Below are 11,345 nucleotides of genomic sequence, written 5' to 3' on the forward strand. Positions count from 1 at the left end.
TTAAGTCTGTAAAAAAGAAGTTTTTGAGGAAGAAGAAGAAGTAGTTTTTTTTTTTTTTTTTAGACTTTAGAAACTCAGAAACTGATCAAATATTGGGTTAAATATCGGTGGGGTGGCCGATGTCCGATATTCAGTTTTACGGCCGATACAGTCCGATACCGATAGGGGGGCGATTATATCGTGCATCCCTAGACTTAATGATAATTTTCTCTTTACCCCATATAACACAAAATCTAGTTCTGGAAAGAGCATCAATTCTGTACTTATCATCTTTGATGTTAGTATATTGATGTTTATAATTAATTACAAAAAAATTGAATGTTTTGAATATTCCACTGCTGCCACCATCTGTACTAGAGGGAAATAAATGGTAGGGGTGGCCACAGGGTTGGCCAGTGATTGCCTAAGGGTTGCCCTGGCCCCCCATCTAGCTCCGGCCCTGCACTAAGTTAGATGTTGTAGGAAAACATTTTGGAAAAGTTTAACAAAAAAGTTGTAATCCTGAGTCGTAAAATTTGTTTAAAGGGAGAATAACAGAAAACTTTAAATCTAGCTCTGTCTCTTAACAGCTTCATGTTTTAACACCTTTTTCTGTCTGGATGACATAAACATTTTCTGTCTGCTTCTGTGCTCCATGTGTCACAGCAGTCCAGAATCTCATTTATTAGAGCTATACCTACCACTAACCCTCATCATCTTTACGCTGGAACTCAGTACAGAGGAAATATTTAACAAACATGATCATGTTTCCACTGTTTCTGTAACTCAAACATCTGTGTGTTAATGTGGATAGATGCACTGAATATCAATCCTGCAGAACAGGGAGTAGAAAAATGTAACACCAAATCCCCAAACATACAGCAACATGTTCATAAATACTTTAAGCATATTGATGACTATTCTGACATCATAGTGTATAAAATTGTTCATGCTTTCATCAATAGCGCTTCGCTAGTTTGATAATTCACAGTACACAAAACTGAGAATAACTGTTAGGTAGCTGATTGATTAATTGATTTATTTTTCTATTTAATTAATTGGTTATTAATCAGAAGCCAAAAGGTACTTTGTATTGGATATTTTATAGATTTTGAAAAGGTGAAGCTTAAAGACTTTAGGAGTTCTCAAAGGTTTTTCATCCTAAATGTAAAATCCACAGATATTAGGAAACAGTTTAACTGGAGTTTAACTGAACCGGTTTTGCACCAAACCAACACTATTGTTGAGTGAAGACAGAGAGGCTATGCAGTGAATCTTGTTCCAATTATAGTTTGAAAAATTTCTCAAATCAAATCTTTTTAAACTTTGTTTTTGCAAACTTTAACTACGGAAGCCGAGATCGGTCATACTCAACTTTTTCTTTTTCCCTTTGCCTTCTCGAGATAATGACATAACTATCTCATTATCATGAGAAAACAGTTTCTTGATTTCTTGAGATCATGAGATCTTTAACCTGTATAAGTAATGAATGAGGCTGGCCAACAGCCCTGGATTCTCAGTCCATCCATGCCTGCGGGGCCTGTAGTTGTGCAGTCGCGCAAATAATCATCACCTATTTCTTTTCACTCATTGTCAGGTCGTGGTGGATGATTGGATTGCATGGAATACAGTAGAAACAAATCTGACTGTTTTTCAATGAAAATCTTTAATCAGGACTCATTTCGAGGTTAATGCATCTTATACCTGTTACAGGCGTAACAACGGGGCTGTTCAGCAAACACCCAGCGGAAAGTCACTGAATCAGAAGTGGAAGCAAATCATCAAACCAACAACATCGTATTGTTACCTAAAAGTTAAACACAGGATTATTTACAGAATTATACATAGGCTGCCATGACTTAGAGGTCCTCTTTCGCTGTTGTGGTATTGAAGGATGTAATCAGTTTTAACACACACCAATCATCTCGTTATCACAACAAAATAACTTTAGTTATCTTTAGATAATGAGAAAATGAACAAGTTTTCTTGAGAAAACCACCATGAAAAAGTATCTGAAGGACTAGACCGCTCTCAGCTTTCGTAGCTTAACAGATGTTATATCCTCAAATTTGTTTTTCTCAGGTTGAGTTTTACCAGTTGCATTTTTTCAAACTGTTTCACAAATCACATTCCCTTCACTGCAAGCTCAATAAAAACACTAGTTGATGTCACACACTTCAAATTTACAGGATTACAGTGTTGAGTGCTTTTATTTGTTTGTTGAAAATGGTGTCTCTTTAAGGACCCTATTTTCCAGGCCTACTAGCCCATCTGATTGCTCCCATCCCACCGAGCAACAAAAGACATTAAAAAGATGACATGATTTACGTCCAACATTTGGTTAAAAAAAACGAAAAGCCTTTATTTTTGCATTGTTGAAAACCCAGTTTTCAATGTCTATGATTAGACTAAAGTGGGACAAAATCATCCAGACCAAAAAGCCCAATTTTCAACAACTATTACTCGATTAAATCAAGACCATGTTTGACCGACCAGATTTAGCGTAAAAAACTACTTCTATATGATGTGTGGTGTTTGGGGGAATTACCTAACTTTACAAACCAAGACCCAGAGGCCCTTATAAAACTAGAGTTACACCCTAAAGTTCCATTCCCATCAAATGATGCCATGTCAGGAGGGCATGGGTAGGTTTTTTTTTAGGAAAGTTTGCTTCATTGAGAATAGAATTCAACTTTATTGTCATTACACTGTCACAAGCACAGAGCAATGAACTGAATTCTCTGCATTTAACCAATCCACTTGGTGAGCAGTGGGCTACCAGTGTACGGCACCCAGGGAGCAATCGAGGGTTATGGTAACTCTAGGTCAGGAACCCAGATGGGCAGTCCGTGGGAGTGGGGCTTGAACTCAGAACCTCTGGGATCCAAGCGCAATGCCCCAACCACTAGGCCGACACTCCCCCTTTGTTGGTATTCATACAGTGGCGGTTCTAGACCAAATGTAACCGGGGGCCAGGACAGGGCCATCATGTTTTCATGATGGTACAGGAAAGCATGAAGCAAAAAAACAGGGCAAGGGATTCAAATATATTAAGATAGCCGCATGAAGTGAAATTTCCATTCAATTAGGTTTAATTAAATTTATTTGTCTTCAAACTGAAAATATTTACTTTTGGCTTGAAAATATTCATTTAAATTATAATTTAAATTAAAAATAAAAATCCCTTTGCATAGCAAGAAAGCAACTTAAAAAATTGTTGCTATATAAATATCTAAAAGATCAAAAGCTATTATTTGGAATATTAGGTCAATATGCATCCATAATTTTACATATTCTTAACTTAATTTAGGTTAAAATTATAGTTTTCTATAAATTCAGAATTAGAACTCAAGAAAAACTGATAAATTCAGCTGTTAAAAAAAAGGGGAAAAAAGGAAATAGATCGAAAGGACCTATCAGAAACCATGTCTGTTTCAGCGCTTATCATCATTAGAATTTCTTTGAGTATTATGTCTTCGGTACAGGCGCCATAACAGGGGCCAGGACATGATCTACAGGGGCACTGGCCCCCGCTGGCCCCTGTCTAGAACCGCCCATATTTTCATACATTTCAAAAACACAACTTTTACTCGTGTTCTCTTGTCATTCATCTCATCTCAAAACAGCTCTAACAGTGAACACTTCCCTATTAGAATCCCCTCCTCACTCCCTCCATCAGGAAAATGGTTGAAGAACCTCAGAAACAGCAACCTTCTCAGCGTTATGATGGCAACCGTCTCCCTTATTAAACACTAAAAATCCAACAAACTGCCAGATCTGCACTTTATGTAAATACTAAATAATGTAACAAGTTGACCAAAAAAAAAAAAAGTAAGCAAGTAAGTACTGTTTATTTCTATAGCTCATTTTACAAACATAGAGGTCACAAAGTGCTTCACAAAATTAAAATACAAATAAAATACATTTAGTCACAAAAGACGTGGTCATAAAACAACCCTTAATCTGCTGGAATTAAAATGCTTAAACAAATAGGTTTTCCGTTCACTCTTAAAAACATCAACAGAATCAAGTAAACGCGAGGAAAGGAGAAGATCGTTCCAGAGCGCCGGCGCGACGTCCTGAAAGGAGCGATCTCCCCTGGTCCTGTAACGAGTACGAGGGACCATGAGCAGGTTCTGCTCCTGAGAGCTCAGCCTCCGAGAGGGGGGTATAAGGACACAACAAGTCTGTAAGGTAGGAGGGAGACTCACCGTGAAAGGCTCCCTCCTACATTAGAAACATTCGAAAAATAAAACTCACGGTCTTGGTTCTGTTAAGTTTTTTTTGAGTTTGTCATTTTCACGTTGATCCATGTTTTTCTTTCTTTCTAGTTTTATTGGTTTAATTCCTATTTTGTTTTTTGGATGTATTTGAGTTCTTGGGTTTTTCTTGGTTGCCCTCTTGTGTTGGTCTCCTTTTCCCTAGCTCCCTTCTAAACTCCTCTGTTCACAGCTGCTCCCAATCAGCTCATTAGTCCTGTCTTTGTCCAGTCTCCTATATATACTCTCCCTGTGCAGTTCCTCAGTGCTGGTTCCTCATCTTTTCCTGGCTCCTCATGTTTGTTTTCCCTGATGCCTCCAAGGTTCTGGTTTTTCTGTATGTTGGATTTTTGGATTCCTGCTTCAGTTGCCTGTGAGTTCCTAATTAAATCTTCAAGAACTCACCTCTGCCTCCTCACCTCTGCATTTGGGTCCTCCAAACCTCAACCCCACCCTGACAAAAACGTCTTGTCTTTATGGTGTGGCCTTGTGACCTCGTCTGATGGAGATGGATGCCCGCCCCTCTGACCCTGACAGAGAAGCAGGTACAGAAGATGGACTCCTCCTCTTGTCGAACTCTTCGGATCTGAAGATGAAACACTCCGGGTTGTTTTTAAAGGACTTCGCTAGTGACTGAGGGAGGAAGCCGCGCCGTTTTAGCTGCAGATCCTGGACTCCACCAGAACTGCAAAGTTAAAAACTCCTCTTTTAACTCCAGTATTCTTCATCAGTCGCTGTCGTTAGCATTTATTTATTTTTGCTGTGTGCTCACCGCATTTATTACGATGATTTCTTTATATTTTCTTATTCACCGGCTCTGTACTTGGGCTGCCTGATGGCGCGTTTAAGCGCCTCCCAGATAAAAGTTTCGATGGATTGATTGAAGGCGGCGGGGCTGTGAGGAGCAGCCTTTCTGTTGGTGGCGCTTTGAAGAGGCCTGGATTGTGTCTGCGGCTGCATGCAGCAGAGGTGCACGTCCATATGGGGTCTGTGTTTCCTCTTTCAAGCAAGGGAATGAAGAAGCGAGGGAAAGAAAGAGGGAGAGAGCCTCATTTATATTCAGCACGGATCTACTTTCACCTGCCAGAGCAACAGCAACCCCCCACCCACTCTACCCTCAACAGATGGCCACCCGTCAGCTCCCAGCAGACACACACACTCTCATTCTCTCCCTCAATCAAGTACACACACACACTGGCACAAAATAAGCTTCCCCACACTTAGTGAGATGAGCAGGGATCCTTGGTGTAAAATGGAGTGGATGAAACATATGATTAGAAATAGGGAGGGAAGTCATTAGTACAAAGCAGCGCTCCAGTGTCACGTTATTTATCCAGCACTGAGCATACATCAATTACCCATGCATGGATATGCTTAAATATTAATCTCCTCATTCGTCCTCGTTCTCTTTCCTCCTTTCCCTCTCCCCATCCGCCATCAGGACCAGTGGCTGGCCCGCAGCCCCATGCTGCAGAGGCGCGTGTACCACGTCATGGCGGCCGTGAGGAGGCGGCTCTACGTGCTCGGCGGGAACGACCTGGATTACAACAACGACCGCATCCTGGTCCGTCACATCGACTCCTACGACATGGACCTGGACCAGTGGACGCGCTGCTCCTTCAGCCTGCTCACAGGTGGGCGGGGATAATTACAGAGGCGACGGTAAACAAACCATCAAACGTTCCTCTGTCTGCAAACAGAAACAGTTTGAGCAGCATTAAGGTCTGACTGAGTTCAGTGAGGCTGAGAACGAGGGTCGCCGATCCAGTAAACGGCTTCGAGGTCACAGCACAAGGTCAGAGGAAACAGCTCTGGAACAATCAGATTGGTGTTAAAGAGCTTCACATGTCTGCAGGTTGAATGTAGCAGAAACACTAAAAAACACCCACAGCACCTTCCCTTTGCTCCACTCATCTGACAAAATGCTCTGAAATCATATTAAATCTCTGGTTTGGTCTTTTGTTTTGCCTTTTTTGGCCTTAAACGCTTCAGATAATCAAATAAAGTGCGATAAAGATGATCTGAACTAATACAAAATCTGTTTTAAAGTTAGGTGATTTTTCTGACAGGAAATAAAAAGCTCTCAGATCGAGTTCAGCCTTACGATGAAAGAAAAAGAAAAGAGACGTAATTACTTTCAAAACCAGATAACTAGATATGAAAAGAATCAGTTTCTCTATCAGCTGCAGCAAGTTGAAGAAGTCCTTATTGCCAGAGTCCATGTTTGACTGATATTACTTCTATATTTCAGTCTGAGGTTTAAGATTTAATAAATCACATGTATTTAGATTCAAGACATGCTTATTAAATGTAAGATTTAGACATACATATAAGATTTATCAACATTCCATAGAAAATAATTTTTCTTTTTGTGAATAACTTTTCTTTTTTTATTTTAAAACCAAAAGTTAGACCATTTCCAACATTTTCTTGTGCAGATCTCAGCTAAAAGGTAGGAAATACTCTGTGTTAATCCAAACAGTGATTTATTGTCATAATGTTACTCAGGGTTTACGACTTCTTAGCTTTCAGAAACAGAAAAGCCAGGAACTGCAGGGATTTACTCCACAGGTCCGTTTCACAAAGCAGGCTTTCTAAACCTGAAATATGGGACTTTTCTGTTTCACGAAACGTTTCCTCAAGCTCTGTTTCAGTCACCATAGTAACATTCTCCTCAGAGCTAACCTGGTCAGGAGCAGGACAGTGTCCTCTGCCTCCGTTCTCCTTACAGCCAATCACGCTGTTTAATTTCCTGATTTAGTCAGATTTTTGTTGTACTTTTGTCTGTAAAATAAATAAATAAATAAATAAATCATTAACTAGGTCCGTTACGTGCATTACATTTTAAAAACAAACATTGCATGTCCCTTTGACGATGATCTTATCAAATTAATTTACTGATAATTTAAGATTTATAGGGAGATTTATGCATCTTTGCTTTGTTTAAAGGGGAAGTCCATTCATCAAGGAATAATCAATGGATCATTATTTATACATAAAACTAATACGTTCTCAGAATTTAGCGTTAATCAGTAAAAAAATGAAAACAATCATTTTTGTCGCAATCACGAAGCATGGGACGTTACGGTGGGGTAAGCCTAGCGCCATTCTCCCCGCTTTACAAGCAAAATCAATGGGAACTACTAGACACATCTGCAACAATTATTGAAGATTTCAGAGGACTTCAGCGTTGAAATTCACCAGAGCTATTGTGAAACTGACAATGCCCAGGTGCATGGCATTTGGATGTTGGAATACATCGGGTAAAAGTCAAGGAAAAAAAGAGTTATTTCATCTTTCCGATTCCTGATCCTCCACGGACGGGTTCGTCGTTGGATTGCCAACTTAAAGAGGGAGGATTTGCCATCGAACTTCTGGCCAGAGGAAAACAAACACATAATATGTAGCCAACATTTGGAAGAATAATGTTTTCAAGATGACTTGGATAATAGCGCGTTGTGACAAACACCAGATACAGCACTGGGACTTGATCAACAGCCGATACCGCACCGTGACGTCACAATCCAGTAGGTGGCAGTAGAGTTCTTTGACAAACATGGATGCCTCCAGTAAAACACATTCAAATGAAAATTACACTTATCATTTATTGAACCCTATGTAACAATTCTATAATTCAAAGTACTTTCAGAAATTTGAATTCTGAATACGCACGGACTTTTCCTTTAATATGAGTGACATGCAGATTATTATTATTTATTTACTTTTACAGTACATGACGAACTAATGAAATCAGTTTCAGATTTCGCATAAATAGATTCATTTATTCTGCGGGAGGAAAGGAATTACTTTAGGATTAGGATTCACTCGATAACAACCTAATAAGCCTACTGGCACAATCTGAAGGCATTCTATGGGAATGATAGCTGCTAATAACCACCATTTATTGGTATGATAACATCTGAAGCAGCTGCAAACAGTCAATTAGTATATACTGTGAAAAAAAAGACAGAATCAAACCACCCCAAAGTATCAAAGTACCCCATGAAAAAATGAGGTTCCATCAATATGAATGTTTTAGACTTAATTTTCACCTGAAGATATCACCTAAACAGATACATTGATCTACTAACATTCAAGACATAATCCCGTAAGATTATCGAGGTCAGAAGAGACTGTGGCAAGACATGTTGATATGTATTAGTTTCACTGAATATGTATTCCTGATATCTGAAAAAGAAAAACATTTTGTCTTTATCTAAATTAACATTTCAAACAAAATGACATTCTTCAGAATAAACATTCTGGATGTCTAGAAATTAATTTCAATATTGGACAAAAAAATCAATATTCATTTAATATTACTTCAACGCTATTCCTGACATTTTGAATAGAAAGTTTCCTGGATGGGAAGTGAAACGTCTTCTAACTAGAAACAAAGTCCAGTGGATTGTTTTATTTATTTATTTTTTTACTTTTTTTGGAATGACTATGACCTGGATGACTGAGAATCCTCACCAGCACACCATAAAGAATCTTATTTTAGTGATCTCCAAATGGAACAACAGAGAGGAGAGTGCTTTTATTAAATGTAAAAACGGTCTGCCATAGACACTTCATATAAACATAAGCATTAACTCGAGCAACAATCTTCACCTTCGCCATCTTCCTCTCCTTTGCAGCTGTAGCGCCGTTTCTCTTTCTTTTAAACAAATTCTCCTTTTTTATATTATTTGTGCATTAAAATCTCCATTTCCAATGGGGTGAAATAGGCACTTCCTGTTACCATGGTGACTCGTCGAATCGATGCTCCACTTATAAAGGCTTTTCATACTTGTTGCACACGTGTTAAACTGAGTGGTTCTGCTTGGAGTTGATTAAACTAATTCATTGAAGCTGCTGTGAAACACTCAGAAATCCCAACTTTAGGCTAGATTAATTTAGATTTGCGGATTCAAATCTGAGTTTCCTAAACCTGCTTTGCGAAACGGAACCCAGAACTTACTCTGGATTGCAGCTATCCCTGCTCAAAGAAATGGTGCCCAGTGTCTTTTATAATAAACAGTAACCTTATCTGATAAATTTGATGTCTTCATGGTTTATGGCTTTTCTTTCTGGCAGTCTCTTGTTTTGTAGAAATATTTGAGTTAAGCCGGTTCCTGCTTGGAAACTTCTCCGTCTCTCATTTTGGATAAAATGGTTCCCTGATGTCTTTCAGTGCTTTAAAGATCGTTGTTTTTATCTGATGAGTTCCATTGATTCTGTCTATCCCCTGTTCTTTACAATCGTTAAATCATTATATCGCTGTTTGAGAACTTCCAGCCTACTTCCTGTTGGCAGACAGGTTCTGTTTTAATGGGTCATTGTTTAATGAGGCTTTTTCATTTGTGTAAAAGAGAAGGTTGGATTGGAGAAGCTTTTGCTTTTTTTCCAGGCAATTTACCTTAAATATAAAAAAAATTGTAATGATCTTAACCAAATCAGTAGAGTTACAACATTTAATGGGCACTTTTTTTTTTTTTTTTTAAATCTGTACATTCTAGTTCCTTAAAAAAAAAGATTTAGGTCAGAGGAAGTTATCGTCTCAGTTTGAGTTTCTTCTCCTCTCTGCCCTCTTTTTGCTCTTGGGGAAGAAGCTGCAGCAATCTTGAGAACTTTCATCTCTGTCATCCTCAGGTCAAAATGAGTCTGGAGTAGCCGTCCATGATGACAGGATTTATGTGGTGGGAGGATACTCCATTTGGACCAACGAGCCTTTGGCATGCATTCAGGTGGGAGCTGTGACACTTACGAGTTTTTCTACAGTCGGCTCATCACAGGCAAAATCCCGTTATCTAGAGTTAATCCTGGATTCAACGACAAGCCGTAGAGCAGAGAGAAGTTATTTTTATCAGGCTTTAAAGTTGAACTGTGGTTTAAAGGAAAATAATACTGATGTAAAGAGCTGCTCTGATTTTATTTTAAAAGAAAAATATCTCTTAAATTAATCAACTTGATTACAAAATCGTAAATCTCAAGTAAAGAGGAAAGAAATGTTCTGGATTTAAGTTTGGGTTTGAAATCAAACATGTTAAAACAGGGCAGGTGATGGACCCAATCACTGCAGGAGGGAAACATGCTACTAGCCTGCAGAAGGTTGGATCTGTTACAACTGGTTAAAATCAGTTAAAAACAAAATCACTGGATGTTAACGTTTTTTTGTCATCACTAGAACCGTTTAAGGTACTTCTACTGGAACGCTGCTCCAGCAGCCTCCACTGTGGACCAGAAGCGTAAGGATTCTAGCAGATTCTATAGCAAAATCTATTGTCAAATCAAAAAAAAAATTAAATTATCTAAATATTATCTGCTAAACTAGAAGCTTCGTTCACACTGCAGGTCTTCCAATGTTTAGTTCCACTTATGGAAGTGGAACACATTATTAAGGAGGTGAAAAGATCCGAATTGAACCGTTCTGACTGCCATGAAAGTCAGATATGACTTTCTAATTCGGGTCACATTTTCCTACAGTATGAACATAACCTGAGACTCCTACATTTTCTGGGGAGTCGCTCAGCTGCACTCTATGGTGCATTCAGGTACACTCGATAATCTAAACACCTGAACAACTCTGGAGTGGTTTCAATCCAATAATGAAACATCTGCAGTGTAAAACAACTAAAAAACACTTTTATTTAATTGTTGGGAAATCCATTCATTAGTTATAGTTAAAAAATGTTGTTTTTTTTTATGCAAAATTTACACAAAAACAAAAATTTGGATCTTTGTGTGCAAAAAGAAAAATAGCCACTTTTATTTCTCTTTTTCTATCCCAATGAAATGCTATCAAATTTGTGGTAATAAAATAATAAAAAAGACATTAAATATGCTTCATGCTGCCATATAAAGAAGTGATATTTAAAGTAGGGCTGCAACCAATGATTATTTTGGAAATCGATTCATCTGTTGATTATTTTTGCGATTAATTGATTAATAATCGGATAGCCAAAGGTTCTTTAAAGAAGACTATTTTTGTGAAATTAAACCCGGTGAAACTCAAACTTTTCCACTGTAGTTCTGGATAGAATATATTGACATTCTTTTTCCTAAAGGAATAGTACACCCAAAACATGATTAGCCTTCATTTTCTACTCACCCCCATGCTGAACA

The 11,345-nt window shown here is 38.3% G+C and overlaps 1 protein-coding gene across 1 annotated transcript in view; it reads left to right on the forward strand.

The window, feature by feature from the left end:
- Positions 1–11,345, forward strand: part of klhl32 (kelch like family member 32) — an 81,991-nt gene that overhangs the window by 68,652 nt on the left and 1,994 nt on the right. Inside the window, exons 7-8 of the mRNA XM_015380821.1 lie at positions 5,680–5,872; positions 9,873–10,015. Coding sequence (XP_015236307.1) covers positions 5,680–5,872; positions 9,873–10,015 — 336 coding nt within the window. The remainder of the gene's footprint in view (positions 1–5,679; positions 5,873–9,872; positions 10,016–11,345) is intronic.

This window comes from Cyprinodon variegatus, unplaced genomic scaffold (genome assembly GCF_000732505.1).
Source record: "Cyprinodon variegatus isolate N-32 unplaced genomic scaffold, C_variegatus-1.0 Scaffold222, whole genome shotgun sequence".
In the NCBI taxonomy this organism is placed as follows: Eukaryota; Metazoa; Chordata; class Actinopteri; order Cyprinodontiformes; family Cyprinodontidae; genus Cyprinodon; species Cyprinodon variegatus.